This window comes from Eptatretus burgeri, chromosome 16 (assembly GCF_056783735.1).
Source record: "Eptatretus burgeri isolate ZD-2024b chromosome 16, Ebu_testis_v1, whole genome shotgun sequence".
In the NCBI taxonomy this organism is placed as follows: Eukaryota; Metazoa; Chordata; class Myxini; order Myxiniformes; family Myxinidae; genus Eptatretus; species Eptatretus burgeri.
Window position 1 is genome coordinate 21,311,690 of NC_140976.1, and position 19,750 is coordinate 21,331,439.

A 19,750-nucleotide genomic window follows, 5' to 3' on the forward strand; every position below is an offset into this window, starting at 1 on the left:
TCTCCCATCATTTCAAAAATGAATGTTGAGCTTTGCCTGCTTGCAAAGCCTTTTAAACGCAGTGCGGTAAGTGGCCACCATAAACGGGAGACAGACAAACGCACGGACAGACACCACGGTTCAAGTTCGGCATTTCTGCATTTTATTGTGTGGAGTATGGGGGAGTGGGGGGGAGAGATTTTTAAAAAAGGTGTAACCTTTTTTTTCAAAATTGCAGTCATGTCACCTTCACAAAGAAGGAAAAAATGACTGATGAGCATTATGCATCTGTGGCCAGAGAAGAAATCGGCGTGACCCTAGCAGGAACACATGGCGTGCCGCCCACCATCCACCGGCAATGTGACGCCTGTGATGTTGGAAGCTACGTCTGAAGCCAGAAACGCGATAGCCTCAGCCACTTCACTCGGCTGCCCTGGTCGACCCAATGCATGTGTCCTCTTGGCACGTTCCAGGAACTGCAAATTTAATTTTGCGGTCAAATTAATAATATTGTGCACTGCACCTCTCAAATATGATTGCAGTCTGCACCGACTATTTACCACGTATAATTCCAACCAGCATCGCAGCATACACCAGTACCACTGTTTGCAGGATTCTGCAAAGATCTCATTGCTATCAACAGCAAGGCGATTTTTGTTTTCCCCCTCAACTCAGACAGACAGCAACGATTAATCTCATCCATTGTTTACTTGCATACCTCAATGTATGCTTCACCCGAGAGGCCAGCAAGCTTATGCAATTCGGTGATGACAACTCCAGGGCTGAATGCAGCATGGAAGGCAGGGGGATGCGAGAGTGTGGAGGGAGTAGCAAGTTTAATCTGACGCAGAAATAAACTGTTTTATAAGGAGAATGTTGATGAATAAAACTTCCAAGGGGACAAATCGTTTTCATCATCACATAATATGGAATTTCTACTCAGTCCATCCCATTTCTTACCTCACTGCGTTCACTCGAACCTGCTTTGGCGCCAGGTCTGTAATCAAAGGGAAAAATTAAGCAACATAATCTCTCCAAACTACAGTGCATAGAAGACATTTTCACCAAAACATTTCAGAACCTTAGGAGCAGTTTAAATATTAGATCACACTATTAATTTGCAATTGGGCACTGGCTTTGACACCAAACAAATTTTTATTATGGGCCCAAGACATCAAAAAGCTACATATATCGAACAAAAATATTTTCAAATGGAGCACCTCACCACCATTAGAGCATTTAACTTGCATCAGACGCGGCAATAAATGGGAGTTGTTCTCCCAGTTTGTCGGCTCAATGACAGAAGACGCTGTGATGTAAACATGTTGGAATGTAAAATGTATATTACATTACATCCATGTCTTGCCTCATGCATAGTCATGTTTTGCCTTGTATATATTGTTACGGTGGTGGAAATTCACAGAAAACCATTCAGGTTCCCCAGAGATCAGTAATTTCGATAAGTACGTGTTTCAGGTTAGATTCCCCCACCGATGTATAACGGGTTATGTTCGTGTGCCAGGCTGTGCATCTTTGAGTTAGCCGTTGTTTGTTTGAAATAAAAGATAGAAAAAGAATAGCATCTCCTCAACAACAAACTCGACAACCACGCCACCTCCACCACAACGCCAACAACTCTACAACCACGCCATCTCCACCACAACGCCAACAACTCTACAACCATGCCATCCCCACCACAATGCCAACAACTCGACAACCATGCCATCCCCACCACAATGCCAACAACTCTACAACCACGCCATCCCCACCACAACGCCAACAACTCTACAACCACGCCATCCCCACCACAGCGCCATCAACATCGCAACACCATCACGCCCACCTCAGCAACAGCAGCAAGATGCCGTCGACGCGGACACGCCGTGCCGCCATAGGAGCGACATTCTCCAGCGTCCGTGTGCAGATCAGCCGTGAAGACGGCTGATTACCATAATCGAATCAAAACGGGCTTTGCCGTGGAAGAAATTGGCCAATCGGAACATCCGTGTGCAAACCAGCCGTGAAAACGGCTGATTACTATAATCGGATGAAAACGGGCTTTGCCGTGAAGGGAACTGGCCAATCAGAGGTGAAAGGGGCGGAGCCAGCCTGGGGTGAAGGCTCATGGGTGAAAGGGGGAAGCGCCGGCTTCGGGTGGCGAAACCTACAGCGGCTTCACCCCTAGGGGCTATAAAAAGGCACGTTGGGACGCAGAGAGATCAGATCATTGGCAGGCGAGGAGATCGTTGGCGGGCGAGGAGATCGTTGGCGGGCGAGGAGATCGTTGGCGGGCGAGGAGATCGTTGGCGGGCGAGGAGATCGTTGGCGGGCGAGGAGATCGTTGGTGGACAAGCAGTTCGTTGGCGGTTCGTCGAGGAGAGCGGAGCGCCACCAGCCCCGACCAACCAAGCCAGTGGTTCGTCGAGGACAGCGGAGCGCGAAGAGTCGGGCGCGCCACTAGCCCCCGACCAACCAAACCCGCGGTTCGTCAAGGAGAGCGGAGCGTGGGGAGTCTGGCACGCCGCCAGGCCCCCGACCGACCAAGTCGCCATTCGAGCCGCTGCCACGTTGGCAACGGGCCATCGAGACAAAGACAGAGTCGCCACCAAGGGGCAGCAAGGTAACCAGCCCGGTCTCTGAGCCCTCGGTCAGCCAGGCTCCTGAGTTGGAAATAAAGACTCGTGAGCCCTTTTCTTTCCTTGGGTTTGTGTGTGAAAGTCTGTGGCGCCTTGTCTTCCTTTAAGTAGAACTGTCATAAGTACGTGCTTGTATAGAAACATAGAACACGGCTGTAGGCTTTGCTCGTGTCTTGTCCCTATTCCCCCCATCGATTGCTTGCCTGCTGTATAAAATAAATGTCCCCCTGGTTTGAATGTCAACCTGCTCGTTGCGTCATTTTCTGCCATTGACTGCCATGGCGCTCGGGATGTTAACTGGCTATTAAGGCCAATAAAAGTGATAATTTGGTCCGATGGAACTTGGTGATTTAAAACCGATCGACAAAACGCACACGGGATGAGCGCGCTTAGCGGCTCGTTCCGTACAGGTCTCCGTTGAGGTATAAATTCTCGGTATTTCTGTCTGCGTGGATAATTAGGTATATCGAAATTCGGCGATTGACCCTGCACCACGCGGACAGGATATTGACAAGTTTATGGTGCGTTAAGGCACCCATAGCGGGTTTTCGGGGTTATCCGGAAGGCTACGACTGAATTCCGGTTTTCGGCGGGCGCGCGACTGTGTTTAGGCTGAAACGGTCGTCCGCACGCCGAACGCGGTGGAAATCTACAACAATATTTATGCTCTGCCAATGTGTCGAGTCATCTCCGCTGCAGTGGGCGAGAGCAACTCTTCCCCGGCATAGCAGGACGTGTGCATGTATTTGAAAAAGGCACGGTATTTTTACGACACTGTTGGAGTGTTTTAAATTAAAGAAAAGGTGATTTGAAACTCTGCAAGTGTTGGTTAAACTGCCTGGAGCATTCTTAATCAAGAATCTTTACAAGTAGGCCTTTCCATGATAGATGCCATTTGCATTTTTGTCTTCTTCATCCCGACCCTGTTTAGAATCGCGTGTGGGCACGCACAACTTGCTTGTACACAAAAATCATGGATTTTGTTTTGGTAGATGGCTCATTAGAAGGAAGGAATTTGTTACACTGTAAATAAATAATGCCCAGCTACTTGTGAAAAACTAGAGTAGTCCACGCAATCTTGAGAAAAAGGACATGGGTAGGGTCTTTTAAAGTCTTGCTTTGCATTTCTGAGCACGAGCTGCCATTTTGTCTGAATCTCGAATCCCCACTGCTGAGATCATGAGCAGCACATTTGATTGGTCAAAATGGTGTCATGTTTTCTCCAAAAACAGCAATGCAAAAGTGCAGATTTTTGGAAGTGCCAACAAGGCGATTTGTGTTCGACAGTGTTCAAGTGTATAATTGAATTAAAATTTTAAAAAATAAAGGTTTTTAAGGCTGTGGAAATTTTTTTTAATTCCAGAAGTTTCTGCCATTGATGCACTGTTTTACATCGCCTTATTTATGAGCACATTACCTTAGTTATTTGTGCCTGTTTGTGTCCTTTATGACATCCTTAAAAACAATAAGCTTCTGGTTAGGAATGATTTTCAATTTTGTTTTACTGCCAGACAGGCAGACAGACTAAAACGATTATCTCACTCCTTTCTGCGCATGCACACTCGGGATGAGATTCCGTACGTTTTGCCAAATTCAGAGCCAAAGTACTACTAAACTGCAGATTCTTGTTCCTATTTGTGTTTTACAGTGCTCAAAATATAAAATTCAATTGAACTTAAGTAATTCCTCGATCATGGACCGACGTCTCGACAGACAAAGTGAACCAATTGCTTAACCACACTTTGCTCTTCGCATGTGGGGTAATTAATCAAGAGGAGTCGCGGCCAAGAACCGAATCCTATCCAGATTTCTTCTGATGATTCCAATGCAGTACAATATTTGTTATATTTATTTACATAATTGTGTGTTTCAGAATTTAAATGTTGTACCTGGGAATTTCTGTGGATCTTCATAATTGCCAACCAGTACTGACCAGGCAGGAATTGTGCATGACTGATACTGATCGTGGCTCACTATTAGCTCGTCTAAACCACTAATGCACAAAAACAAACGATCAATTATCTTTTACTCGTCCCAGAAGCCCCCAAAAAGGTGAATAAAAAGAAGATGAAGCCCAACCATGAAGTTGAGATGGGAAGATTGTGTGAGAAGGAATATCAATAAGGTGGGGTGGTTGGAGAGTGGAGGGAGTTGGTTGAGGACAGTGGGAAGTTGAAGAGTAGCATGATCAAGGCAGGACAGAAGCTCAGTACCATTGGACCTCACCCCTTAAAAGGGAAGAGAAGAAGATTCTCCAGAAGTCTACCCTCACCTCAGAGATTCTTACTAATACTCATTTCGCTTTGATCTACACGATAAACAAATGATTGTGAAGCGATTTTGCAGCAACGTATAACTATTGACCATCATATTCTTTCAAGATGCTCATCCAATTTGGACAAACGCTTTGCGTCATACCCAAGGCCACACAGCGTGTGAAGTGATCAAGAGCTGCCTTGGATATGCAGTAGGTGAGCACGCCAGCAAACTGTAACAAACACACACGTACACACTGAAAGCTCTTCACAAAGCATAAACGGCAGTGTAAAACAAATCTATTGCCCGTCCTTCCATCTTCTCCCTCCGCCATCCATGTCCTGCATTCTTACATCCTTTATATCATGTGACTCCCTTTCTTAGAATTGTCTCACATCCTCCATCCGAAAAAAATCCCATCAATTTAAGCATGAAATACTGATACAGGCAAACCATAATTCTTTGTCCACACTGTTTGACTCATCCCCCACCCCAATTACCTTCCCCCTTCTACGACCCCAACACCTTTCCCTTCTCACATATAGTTTATCAATCCAAACATTTTTTTTTTAATCAAACTTCTTCACAAACTTACCGCTCTTTGGCCGTTCACGCTAGATACATTCACGATGTTCCCTTTACTCTTGATAAGGTGTGGTACACACAGCTGAGTGAGTTGAAAAACTGCCCTGTGGCAGACAGGATGCATCAACGGAAGTATCAATGACAGACGGCAGAAATAATTCAGTTAGCCAAAAAAAAAACAATATGATTTTACCAGAGCAAGTAATAATGAGGCTATCACATATGTGGGTATGTATGTATGTATGTATATGTATGTAGCTGAAATAGCACCACCTGGTGGCATGTGTGATCTCCCAGGAGTGGATGGGAAACTGAAGAAAACCATGTGGAAACCCCACATGGGGGGTTTCAGAGCCCCAGATCCTCGTATTGTGAGGTCCTCACAAAACTTTATGACTTTCTGTGCCATATAAAACAAAGGGTATAATTTGTGATACTAAATATATTAACAACCAAAGTTGTCCAGGTCTTTTTGGAACACCCTGTATAATTTTCCTTTAACTGATTCTTCACCATTGAGAGAATAAGGCCAAAAACTAAATATAGCATGATATTTCAAAAAGATGTGGACGAGTTATGACAACACTTGGTGGCTGAGTTGAATAAGTGACAAGAACAAGATGATTCGATTTATCAATGGGATATCTTAGTCCATGAGCTGGAGGGCCGTTTCTGGCCAATTGGTACCATCTTGAGGGACCAAGGTTTGTTGTGATTTTCTGTTAGGTTGATGTATCTGCAACACAAAAATGCATGACGGACATCTGAGTAAGAGTAGCTCAAGCATTTTACACAGCTTTTTGTGCAGCAGGGGTATATCCACAAAATACGCTAAATTTATCACGTTTATGATTTGGTGGTGCCATTACTCAAATGTAATGCACTTTATTTGAAAGGAAATTTAAATCACATCCATATCACAAATCATGCATTTTACTTTCAAACTGCAAAATTAAAAGGATACTAAGTTTTATTAATTAATCTGACATAGTTTTAAAGATGCTACATGTTCAATTTAATAGCAGAAGAAAACGTAAATGTTGTGAAGTTCTTGAACAATTTTGAACAGAATGTGCCACAGAGTTATCTTTAATCCCACAGTGTTGAATAAAGAAAATAGCTAGTCGACATAATCATTAAACAGAAACAGGCAATGACAAATAATTTGAGAGATGTGCATTATGGAGTATCAATTGTCAACATCACTGTTGTCATCGTCCTCATGATCCACGCTGCCATCCGACTGTTCATCTTGAACCTTCATGTTCGCACACTCCTGGAGAACACAAGCAGCTGTGCAGCTTAGGCCATTGACCATGCATGTGCATGATGGCAGCCTACACTCCCGTTTACACTTGCAGGATAAAAATTCCAGAACAACATCAGGAGCTGGGGCACCAGACATCCATTCAATGGCAAGTCATCATCATCCAATACCCAAGCATTACAGTCAAGTGGACTGGGTACACATGGAGTTACTTCAAGACTGTGGTGCCAAATGGCTGCTTGGTAACATGCTCTGGTAGCATGAAGCTTCAAACAATCCCGACAAGGAGGGAGTTGTCCTGACTGGATATCACTCACCACTCTTAGCACGGAACAACTGAAACCTCATCTCATTAACTTCTGTGATTTCAGTTTGAGACATGTACAGCTTGCAAGTGAATTCCTCAAGCACATGGAAGAGATCATCCTGTAGTGTCCAGTCTTTCCCTAAGTCACTGAAAACTGTCTGAAACCTTGGATTGTTGATGAGGAGTTTGAGTCCTGTCACCTTGCCACGGCCACTGAAAGCGTTTACTGTGTCGCAGCCTGTGTAGGAATGCAATCCCACTAAAGCTTTACAGATGTTTCTGCCGAGAGCACTAGCAGCTTTTGTTATGTCAACAAGTCTGGTGCGGGTTGATGATCCACATCGGATGAACAGATTACAGTCTATGTCATCATGAAAAGCTAGACATAGCATCATGACGTCTGTGTCTTCTGAAGCTACTATCACAGAATGGAAACTTGACGATGCATACTTACAGTGTAGTAGCAAGCGTGTGTCTGCTTCCTCGTGAGATGAACGGAGCTCGTCAACTTCAACTACAGCCCCACGGGTGATCTTGGTGCAGATATCCTCACATGTGACATAAAGGACCTTGTCTTTAAGTCTTATTCTGTAGGGCTCTGTTCCCCATTGCTCTGTGACGAATTTGATCAGCTTCATCTTGCTGATGTCACAAGACAGAAGACGCCTCCATTGGTGTATTCGGTGACCGGGTGCTGTGTTTGTGAAGCGGATACCTCCATCAGTCGACCTCAGGGCCCTTTCTGCATCTTTTATCGATATCTGTTTGTAGACGTCGAATACTACATCAACCCTGTTGCTACTTGCTGATATATTCAGCACAGCTGAAGAAGCATATCAGCCACTTCATCAAAAGTGAGATTCTCCCCTTTCAGCTTCTGTACAATACTCATGCCATCAATGATACACGCTGAGGGGTGTTGGACGTTTTCCGCAGCAGAGACCTTACTTTCAAGCTTTCTGGCAAGAGCTGCTTTGTTGGTTTTCTTCATAGTACCATCACAGTTGGCCAAGGACGAAGGAAGGGGGCCTAGGGGATGTTTCAGTACATCATTCATGTTCAACTTTCTGCTGGAAGCTTCGAGTATCATCTGTCCAAACATTTTATTGTCACTTTTGAGGACTTGCTCCTTGTTTGCTCCTTGTTTTCTGCTGATCCTTTTGTGGGCATTATCAAATGTCTTCAACTGCATCTTTGGCAATCTGTCAAAGAATGTTTTTTCTCGTCCTTCAATACGCTGTATTTGATAATCTCTATATGCTGCATCTCCTTTCTTGTGAGCAGTCAAAAGATCATTGGCAGCTTCTGGGGACACACAAGCACCAGTTGAGATGCTTATCAGCTCTGAAGGATTTTGACCGAATGGGTTTGTCCAGGTGTCTTCCATCAGATAAACCAAACTGTCAACATCAGTCTCATCCTTGCACATTCTTGAAGCTGACAAATCTGTGTGAACCATTCTTTTGCTGCAGCTATCATCCATCATCATCATCAGCCTCATTTGTTTAAGACAAGTACTTCTATATTCTGCTGTGAGATAGTACCTGCTAACAGCAGCAGGATTCAAGCTGAATCCCTTTGTGCCTCCAGCTGTCTGTGTCCTTGTTGACTGTTTCTTCAATGGTTTGGTCAACAGGAAGTCTACCAAATGTATTGGTTGCACCTAATTGTACTGAGAAACCTCCTTCCAGCATGTGCTGATGAACCTCTGGGTGCATCTCGGAGAGCCTGGTCATTTGGTAGTAATAGACTGGTAGATACTTGGCATAGTTCAGCCTGTCATATGCAAAGCACCAAGGAATGATACTTCAGATAGAAGCCAAATGTAGAACCCAGTTTCCTTCCCTCGATGCTCCGATAAAGACCAGGTATTATGGCCTCAGAGTCGATGCACAAAAGCGCTCTTTACACAAGGGGTTTTAACATGAAAAACGCTATAACTTGTCCAATAATTATCACAGAAAGCTGCCAGACGTCCTGAAATAATATTAAGATATCACTCTATATAGAAGAAATAACATTGGCTATATCCATGAACTCGAATGTTATGATTTATGAACAAGTATACTTTTAATGACCGTTTTTGCTCTCAAATTTGCCTTGCGCGATTATTTAGCAAAGCATGTTATAGCCTATAAAATGCTCATCATTTAACCTATAGTCACATATTATATACCAATGGATAGGAAATCACATCCGCTTTCCAATGGTATGTGGGAATACGCTATATGATGTGGAAGATTAAGGATACGTGGCACAAACTGACCACACACCCTTAAATCTTGTCCACAAAAGCGCCGTCCGAGTGATTAATGGTCTAAAACAGAAAATTGGAGATAATTAACTTGAGCTACTCTACTGAAAGGTCCATCATGCAGTTTTGTTATCGACATTTGTATCTTTGATCAGTCATATCACTTTTTTCTGGTCCCTCAAGATGGTACCAATTTCCATCTCAGCTCATGGACTGTCTGACCTATCAATGGGATGCAAAATGTAAATCGTTCAGCTTGGCGGAGTTATGCGCTCCAACGAGTGCTGTTCTAGTTAAATAATGCAACTATCACGGTACATAATTATATGAACTGTTTGAACGGGCCATTCAGCGAGTCACAAGTAACTAGCATACCTGAGATTAACGTTCATGATGCGGTCATACTGCTCCAGAGGACTGTTCTCAATGCTTCCCCGTTCAAAGACACCCGCATTGTTCACCAAGACATTCAAACAACCATACCGAGCCATTGTCTGCTCGACCAAGTTCTCCACTGCCACGGGGTCAACCAAGTCTGCTGTGACACTCAGCACCTGCAGAACAGCAAACATGAGAAGTCCTGCGATGGGGGAAAAATCATACCCCCAGAATTATCCGTATCGGTGCCATTTTTGATTATCAACTTCTTTGTTGTCCCATTTGTACTTTTACTGTTATGTCCAAGAGAAATGGTCAAATAAATAAAACCTGACCTCAGAACCATGTTCTTGGCAGGACTTTGCTGTTCTCTGAAGCCCTTCTCTACTCCTTCCGGTGAGTGTTAAGCGGGCACCCAGTCGAGCCAGCAGTTCTCCAGTGGCAGCTCCAATACCTGAGCTTGCACCAGTAACCAAGACGACCTTATTAGCCAGAGGCATGACCTGGTAAAATAATTTGAATCGGATGAAAGACACAATCAAACCACCACTTAGACAGTTTTATATGTTGGAGGTTCACGATAATACTTTGGGGGGGGGGGGGGGTTGGTCACCTGATCATTTCAGACCACAGTCACGTCACAGTTAACCAGACTATAAACATCTCCATGTTCACCACAAACTTGTGCGGACAATGGTTATATCCTAGCCAATGAACACTTCAGTGTAACACCTTAGGTCGATATTTAAATTGGGGTGGGCAGGTGTTCTGCTAAACTCTTCCTCTCTTTGCTTTCTCACCTCCCCCCTCTTACCACTCTTTTCCCCCACTACCTCTCCTCACCCACCCTCCCTCCACCTCCTCCCCTCCCCTCCTATTCCTCATCCCTCCCCTCCCACTCCTCACCCCCTTTTCTCCCACTGCCATGGAATACTAGGGTTTGACAAAATCAGTTTAAGCGAAAACGATCGTGATTAGAGGACACGTGAACACGTGATCACATTGTTTGCATTTGTGTGGACTCTCAGTCATATTTACATCTCACCATCATCGTTATCATTTTTTATTCTGAAGTCAGTTTCTTTTACACCCCAAGCTATTCAGCATGTGTTTCAGTCGATCAGACAGAGGAAAGAAGATGCATTGATTCCCTCATGATCCAGAAAGGAGGAAAATACAGGAAGTAACAGTTCGTCGGGCGGAATGGAGAGCCAGCAACGACTCGTTTGTGTGTGTGCTGTTGAAACGAGCTAAAGTAGAATCAGAACAAATAAGAATTAAATTATTGAGAGAGAGAAGAGAGAAGAGAGAAGAGAGAAGAGAGAAGATAGAAGAGAGAAGAGAGAAGAGAGAAGAGAGAAGATAGAAGAGAGAAGAGAGAAGAGAGAAGAGAGAAGATAGAAGATAGAAGATAGAAGATAGAAGATAGAAGAGAGAAAGATTATTTTTACATATTCCCTCTCTCTCCCATGGTGGATCGATTCCCATTTTAGGAATTTCTTATTTATTTTGACTTCTGTTTTCACTTACACGGTTTGTAGATTTTGTGCTGAAATTAGTGATTATTACATTAACTCCAAGTGAAATCAGGAGCTGCACCACGTGACATCCCATGTTTTGACAATACAGTCTTATCATATAATGGGCAATCTATTCTGTTATGAATGTAATTCGAGTTGTGGTCCAAATAATCAAATCATCTGTATGCACTGGCATGCACATGCCATGTAACATTACATATTATTACATATATGGGACCACACAGAATCATGAGTGGATCTCATATGTTACGTGAAAAGAAACAATATTACCACTGCAGAAAATCATGAAATGTCACGGAATGCGACATGTCATGGGGATGTTTTGTGTCAGTAAAGACAAGCTGATATATAAGAAACCTTGTCTGTGACTTGGCATGCCTGGTGCATTCAAAGAGTTCATCCTTGGTTATTAAAAAGCTCGGCTCATAGAAAAGGGTATTGGGGGTCGAATGGGTCTTGAGGGGATAAAGGGTGTAAAGCGTCTTAAGGGTCTACTGGCATTTTGAGCGCCTAAAGGAGACTAAAGTTAAACTCTAAGGGGTCTAAAATGTCTCAGGTCTGAGGGTCTAAAGTCAAAGGTTTGTAAAAGTCCAAAGGGTCTGAAGCAGGGGCCGGCAACCGATGGCTCAGGAGCTCCATCTGCCTCTTCTACAACCCAACGTGGCTCGCAGAGCTTCAAAGTTTATTGGTGCAAATGCAGGTGTCCAAAGGTCAAATAAACAGGTCGAACATTTCATTCAAAATATTACGATATTCGTTTATATTAAAAAATATATATATATATATTTACAACTGACCACATGTTATAATTTTGTGGTGTATATTCATGTAATTTATACCCACCTACCGTCATACCTGCTCATCTTGTCGTTTATTGCCCCAGGCCTGTCCTAGAGCCGTATCTCTAGCCTGCCATGCACGAGGAGATATCGTTGCTTGTATTCCTGAGTCTGTTGTGTCATTGAGTTTTGATTGGTCAAGAAATCTTTCAATCAGTCCATCTGCATAAGAACCTTATCAGCAAAACTGCACAACTGGACTAGTTTGAAGAAATTACTGTGGAAGGATAACCTAATTCTGCAAACTTGGAATGAACTTCCACTTATATACAGCACAATGCAGAATGTCACTTTTGCTCTGTTCACAATGTTTGGATCTACCTACATGTGCCAACAGGCATTTCCCGCTTGCATCACATCAAAAACTAGAATGACATTTGGAGAGTGCATAATCTCGCCTCGCACGTTTATTCTGAACAAAAATACCATCGTTAGCTGAACACACTACTATTATGGCCTATCGGCGACCCCTAACAGGAGCAGCCCAAAGAAGAAGAAGACTATTATAAATATTATGGCCCACATACCCATATCATCAATGCACCCAGCACCCAATTATGTCACTTATTTTCTTGGCATGGGTTATGTACATTATTAATTTAATTGTTTACTCACATCTGGTTATACATCAGATGTAAGAAGTTTCAAATTTTTCATTAAGAATTTCAATTCAACCATTAGGGCTGGAATACCACTTCTCCGATGACATCATCGTTATCACCCTGTATACCCCATTGGGAGTTGATGACATATGCCAAGTTTCAATTTTTTTTGTTGAGCAGTTTCAGGAAAAAAAAAAAGATGGACATTTTTTTCCCAATATGGCTGCTGTAACATGTGATCTATGATGTCAGACTTAGCAATAGAACATGAAACATGGGGAGTCCCTCCTCGGGTTAAAGTTTTGCATTGATACGACAAGCGGTTGCAGAGAAAGCCATTTTTAAAGTGAAAATATATAGACGCGAACACACACAGACAGAAAGAAGAGGTGTTGGAATAGTCTCGCATCCCCTTCAGGGCAAAGCAAACAACTTGCGCTCAAGATTAATAGAAGAAAGCCTGAATGCCTGCATGAAGCTTAACTTGATCAGCTCTGAACCGGACTTTAAAGAAAGCAGCAAAACGATGCAGCAACAGAAGTTCCGTCAGAAAATGGCAATCTTCTTCTTCCTCTTCAGACTCGTGTTTTTCAGCACATATAGGGCCGCAACGAGATTCCTCCATTGTGCTCGGTTTTGAACAATCTTCTCTGCACACTCCGTGCAATTCCATTTTTTGACTGAAGTAAATTTTCAACACTCAACCATGTGTTTCTTGGCCAGAGCCGGCTCATCCTATAGGCAGCCCAGGCATTCTACCTAGGGCCCCCCAACTGCGAGGGGACCCCCACAATGGCCGAAATGGATAAGCCTATGTCTCTCACTATGTCTCTTCGAAAGGACCGTTTACAAAACCCCCCCATCCACTTTCTCAACAATCCTCTGGAAGAAGTCTTTTCTTTCAAGCTTCTAGGTCTCACTATCTGCCATGACCTTTCCTGGGAAAGTCACATTTCCAACCTCGCCTCAAAAGCCAGTCGCCGACTGGGAATCCTCCGTCGTGCTAAGTCCTTCCTCGGCCCTCTTGAGCTCCTGACCACTTACAAAGCTTTTGTCCGTAGCCTGATGGAGTACTGCTCTCCCCTCTGGGCTGGTGCTCCTGCCTCCCACCTTTCTCGGCTTCACGCTGTCGAAACCAGGGCATTTAAGATCATCGGCATCTCCCGCAATGAAGCCGAGTCTTTGGGCCTCTCACTCAATCACCGCAGGTTGGTCGGTGGTCTTTCTGTCTTCTACCGACTCCTCTCCAGCCTTGCCCCCCCTGCTCTCTCTGTGATTTGTCCCCACCACATTTCCACAGGGCGCTCAAGGTCCGCCAACAACCCCCTTCTGGTAAAACTACCAAAATCACGAATCACTGCTCATCTTCACTCTTTCATTCCTCTTTTTTCCCGCCTTTGGAATAAACTTCCTCACTCTATTCTTTCCCATTCTTCCCTCCAGGCTTTCAAAACAGCTGTTCACCACCACCTCTTATCTTCCCCCATCCAAATCCTCGATCTTTTCTACCCCCGATAATCCACCCAAGCCCACTTCCTTAATTTCTCCTGCTTTCCTTCCTGAAAGTCCCTGAAATGTCCATCTTCTCTTCGCCATGTTCCCCGTCCCATCCCCATCCCTCTCCCTTCCATAGTTCACCTAATGTGTCTGTTCCCCACTGTTTTGTCCCTTCCACTCCCGCCCCTCGTCTCATGCCTCCTTGCTGTGAGTTGTGTGTTAGCTCTCATACGAGCCTCGACCAAGGTATACAAAAAAAAAAAAGCCCATTTTCTTATTTTCAAGATTTTTTATGAACTTTGAGCAAGTGAATTTTTTTTAAACAAGCAGTATTGAAATGTGTTATTTTGGAAAACAAATTTGTCAATTGCTGAATAAGTAAGATGTTATTTATATTGTTACGGTTCTCGGAACCGTATGCATACAACATACAGTTGTCCTGAGTCAGTTATTCCATTAATATACGTTTACTTAGGTCCCTTCCTTTTGTCTAGTGGGAAGACAAGGGAGTGTGTTACGATGGGCCATTAGTTAGGTTATTAAATCATTTTCCCCTTTTATTTTATTCCCTCCTTTGATGATCCACGGTGCCATCATCTCGCTTGCTACCCTCGATTCGCTGGCCACAGTGTACCACCGTCTACCCAGCGACTCGTTTTCAGAGGCAAAATCCCGACGTTCGGCTGGACACCCGTGATAAGCTGCACCGCCAACCATCTTCCCAACGCCAGACGTGGGCGGCCCAGGCCGGTCTCTGGCTGAAACCCCGCCCAGAAAGGCGGACCACGTGAATGGCCGGTCCAATCGGCATGCTCGGCTCGGACAATGACGTCAGGTTTCGGCAAGGCTCCTCCCTGACCTCCGTGTAGTAGGTTGGTTGGGAAGAGAATTGCAAGTTGGTTGGGAAGAAAATAGCAAGTTGGTTGGAAGGAGAATTGAGAGAGGTTTTTGAGTATTGAAGAAGGAGTAAGGAGAATTGAAGGAGAGAAAGTCATTGAGAGTGGGTGCTCCTGCCACTTGTGTCCACCGACACGACGTCAAACCGCCCCCTTGCCTCTCGACGAACGGCCTCTTGCCTGGTCCTGCCTGCCGCTCATCTCTCGCCCCCCCCCTTTGGACTCCGCTCTTCTCCACTAAAGCCCCTCCTGCAGAAATGATTGTAATGTCCGGAGGGCAGCGGGACTCGCACAGTCGTGAGGATTGCTGAACACTGTTTATTGCCCACCAGATGCACACTACTACACAGACTACACAGGCTCCACAGACGACAACGACGACAACAACGCCTCAGGCGGCGCACACTCCTATATCCCGTGCAGGCACGTGACCACTCCAAAACCACTCCTCCACGCCTCCACCACGCTCCCCGCATCGTGCCCTGCCCCCGCAGGCCACTACACCACACTCCTCCCTCCTAAAACTATGATTATAAAATGACCATCATAATAATAAGCATTAGCGGCACAGAATACCATGATATAAAAGCAGAGAGGTACAAAAACGATAATAACCCAAAAGCACAGGCACATCACACCATATAACGTGTCGATGTGAGCGAGTTGAACTTCAACGGACAGGTGCTCGCAAACTGAGTTGCTCGACGAACCCACAAAAACCCTGACCGCATTATAGATATCAAGAAGCAAGGCGGGAAGCACAGCATCACTACGCAGCAGAAGCGCCCCCAGGCGGCTCATGCTTACACGCCCTCCGGCGAGGTCGCGACGACCTCCCGAGCGAACCTCACCCGGCACCATCAAACGCCCCCGGCCGACAAGGCGGCACATCTCCCCCAGACAGACCCGAATCAGATAAACATTCCGAGCCTGGAAGCCCGTTGTCTGGAAGCCCCGTGGCGCCAGCGCAGCCGACCTTGGCGAGTACAGAGGTTTGTGCTGCCCGGCGCCAAACCCGCCTGACCTTGGGCAGTGACGCTGAACAGCGCCGCCGGCTGGGCGCCCCATCAATCCCATAACAAAGCCACGCATTACAATCAGCCGAGACCACAACGCACGTCCGAACGGCTTTGGCGAGAACAGAGAGTTGCGCCCCAGGGCGCCAGGCACGTCTGACCTTGGCGAAACCAGGAGTGGCGGTAACGCTGAACAGCGAACCAGCCCCGGCTCCGAGCCGATCCCTGATCCCCAGACCAAAATCGCGCATCCAACCCAACCGAGAAAACCATGCACGTCCACACGGACGGTCAGTGCAGCCTGGAGACATATCAGTGTCCTTCAACAACAAAAACATTGCCTGTTTCAATGCAACCTTCCCCTCACGTACAGCACGTCCACCCAGCATAATCCCCACACATGACAGGGTAGCGAACCGTGGGCCGCCCTCGCAGCTGGAGGTCGGCGAGACCTCTTTATTTGCCACGATTGCCCCCAAGGCCTTCACATCACATCGATCATATCGGACATCCCATCGATTGATCCCAGCCAAACATATTATGCTGACACGTGAACCGTCGGCATTTATTTTAACAACACTAAATTGCATCACTCGTGCAATGAAAATCAAATACGCAACAAACAGCAACCCATGAATCACATCACGTGTCCGTCTCTCGGTTGTCGTCGCGACGTTGCGATGACCTGCTTGTCGTCGATGGTCGCGATCCGCGAACTTCTTGAACGCGACTGACTCGCTCCAATCCTCTGCTGAAATCGCCTGAACGACACGGGCGCACCCTGTATCATGAGCGCAGCCGAAGCGCGAGAGCTCATCGCGGCTGGCATGGCTCCCGTTGCTCCAGAACCGTACATCATTGTCGCAGGAAGCAATGAACGGCAACCCACGCTGCATCGTCGCGGCCCCCGTCTCCGGAACCTCACCCTCGCGTCTCGAGGGAGGCCCAGGCCCAAACGGAGGTACATGCCCTGAAGGAGGCACAGGTGCACCTGGAGGTACGAACTCCGAAAAAGGAACTGCGAGCCCCTCCCCTCGCACCACGAACCGCGGGAGCGCAACCCGCTGACCCTGCTGGGCAACCAAGACGTGTACCCCGTCTTGTCTTGTCTTGTCACCTCCGGAACAATTGAAGACAGGTTCAACATCGGCAGCATCTCCCGCTCTGGGTCGCCGGGATCTCTATACCCAGGCTGCAAGACTCGACCCGGGGCGTTAAAGTGTACGCCATGCACCGAACACCGTACCAGCAGTAGGTCTCGACCCGGGACGTAAGGGTCGCTTCGCACACTGCCATCCATGACCGTTATGATGGGCAATGACTCTCGGCACACACACCGTAGATGTCCCCGAGTGCTCAGATCGCCGTCCGATTGACTGCATTGCAACGCTCGGTCCCGACCCGTGCCGAAGACCGTGCGTGCGGCCGTGCGTGCCTGGAACATCGCGCTGACCTCCGAATCATCTGCTGCGCACCGACCCTCGAGACCCCAGACATTCCTCAGAGCTCATCGACAGCCGATGCCGTGTCTGAGCTGAACTTCATGTCCACGTCATTTAGCCGTGGCATCGCAGAAACCATTCCCGAGGTTTGCAAAGAAGAAATAAAACGAACTCCGACGAAGACGGGCATGCGTCCGTGCGCCGTGCCCCGACCTTCCGCCATCCTCGAGCCGTCCGTGACGGCGAGACGCCTGGCCCCGAAGCCTGTGCGTGCGGCGCGCGAAACACGCGATACGCTTCTCCGGGACCCTCGCCCGGTGTAGACCTCGAACCGCGCGAGGTGCGCTGAGTTACTCGCTGCAGCGATCCAATCGCCCCGGCCAAAAACTGCACGTCAATCCGGACGTAACCCAGGCACTTTGCACACGCCGATCCGAACAGACTCGTCGCCACTGTAATGTCCGGAGGGCAGAGGGACTCGCACAGTCATGAGGATTGCTGAACACTGTTTATTGCCCACCGGATGCACACTACTACACAGACTACAACGACTACAACAACGCCTCAGGCGGCGCGCACTCCTATATCCTGTGCAGGCACGTGAGCACTCCAAAACCACTCCTCCACGCCTCCACCACGCTCCCCAAGCCACTACACCACAACGATCTCCAGACGTACGGTTGTGGCCGAACAACTCAACCATTGTCGGGTGCTGCACCAGGGAGCATCCCTCCCCCGAAACGCTCAGGTACCGAGAAACTGTAACCTCAACTCCCTCCCTGGCTGCAAAAGACCCTTTCACAATTGGGTTTACTTTGTCTGAGTGTGTGTCTGAGTGTGTGTCTGAGAGTGTTGGCACCTGTCCCTTAAGTAAGCCTGTATAAGATATTTTATTGTTGTGATTGTTGCTTTATTAATCTCGCGTCAAGTCTGCACTGTGTCTGCTTTGTAAGTTGCTTGTAAAATTGCCGCACCCCACACCTCTCTCATCTTTCCCTGCATTACACACCCAATAAACCTTTGTTGTGCCACATGCTTTTCCTCGCTTATTGTATCATTGTTGTAGAAATGTTCCCAGCTCGCCTTTGTCTTTTCCCTCATTGGTCCAGCATGGTTCGAATCCAGGTTTAGCCGGGTCTTTATTCCCAACGGTCCATTCCTTCTAGCCGGTACGTCCTTGGCAGTGTCGCTCGGCTGCATCCGATCCGGAAAGGTGATCCAATCCGGTATAGTGATCTGGTTCGGACAAGGCATACCGAAGGTGTGGTTCCCTGGTGGTTAAACCGCGTGGTTAATTAGGTAACCCGATTCCATAGGTGGGAGGACCTTAAGTCACGCGGTTGAGTTATTGGCGTCCACGGTCGGTTAAGCGACCCGCCGCATCACGGAATTATCCGTGAGCGACGGCCTACAATTCTGGGGAGTCTGGTGGGAATCGACGTAGCTTTCCCCACCTAGTGGTCTTCTCACCCGACCCCACCGGCCCGCGACAATATACATCGACGTATGTCATATGTGCACTTCCTTTTAGCTTCATGTGTGCAGGTATATATCTTTTGATGACTTTGCCTCAAAAAAATTGCAGGAAGGTGCATTTTTAACTCAAAAAGTAACAGTGAAACTGAAAATAGTAATTTTCTTTTATCATTATTATAATCTAGAATCTGCATAAACATTTTAATGTATTTATTCGCAGAACACTAGAACTGACTTGGATCAACCAGATGAGTTTTGGTGTGTTGGAAACTTTCACTTGCCTTTGTATTATTGGAGAGGGTTTCAAAGGCCCTCTAGTGGCTAGAACCGGCACTGTTCTTGGCCTCCCCATCTTCCTTCTCCCATTGGTGTCCAAAACATAGGGTCTCGAGTAAGATGTCCCTCTTGTATTCTCATTATATATCCTAATCATCGCCATATTAGTTCTTTGAAAATTATTAGCATCTTAAACATCGATGATAGAAGACCATGAGCTTGCGTTCCATTTCCTTGCTCATTTTCCCATGTCTCTGCACCACAAAGTAACACTGATTTGACTTTGGAATTGAACAGTCTCATCTTTGTCTTACTGAAGGTTTTCAGGAATCCCAAATCTTTAATAAAGAGTCGCACGTTCCTTGAGCTTTACTTGAACAGAAAAAGGCAATGGAAGTCCAAGATAAACTTTACATTTTTATAATTTCATAATTACACTTCCACAATGAAGTAGGGGATGTTAATTGCATGTTTAAGTTATATGATTGGCTCTTTGTGCACTA

General features: G+C 46.3%; 1 protein-coding gene across 4 annotated transcripts in view; it reads right to left on the minus strand.

The window, feature by feature from the left end:
* Window positions 1-119: 119 nt before the first annotated feature.
* LOC147010679 (uncharacterized) overlaps window positions 120-19,750 on the minus strand; it is a 28,890-nt gene continuing 9,259 nt past the window's right edge. For 2 of the 4 annotated variants that reach the window (XM_085860099.1, XM_085860100.1), the window contains exons 2-9: window positions 9,998-10,165; window positions 9,660-9,838; window positions 5,467-5,560; window positions 5,034-5,103; window positions 1,205-1,288; window positions 940-976; window positions 698-761; window positions 120-455 (exon numbers count right to left, since the gene is read on the minus strand). In XM_085860099.1, coding sequence (XP_085716225.1) covers window positions 297-455; window positions 698-761; window positions 940-976; window positions 1,205-1,288; window positions 5,034-5,103; window positions 5,467-5,560; window positions 9,660-9,838; window positions 9,998-10,165 — 855 coding nt within the window. In that variant the 3' untranslated portion in view covers window positions 120-296. Of the gene's footprint in view, window positions 456-697; window positions 762-939; window positions 977-1,204; window positions 1,289-5,033; window positions 5,104-5,466; window positions 5,561-9,659; window positions 9,839-9,997; window positions 10,166-15,943; window positions 16,661-19,750 lie in introns of those variants that run through there. The other 2 variants (XM_085860098.1, XM_085860097.1) reach the window with 2 other exon arrangements.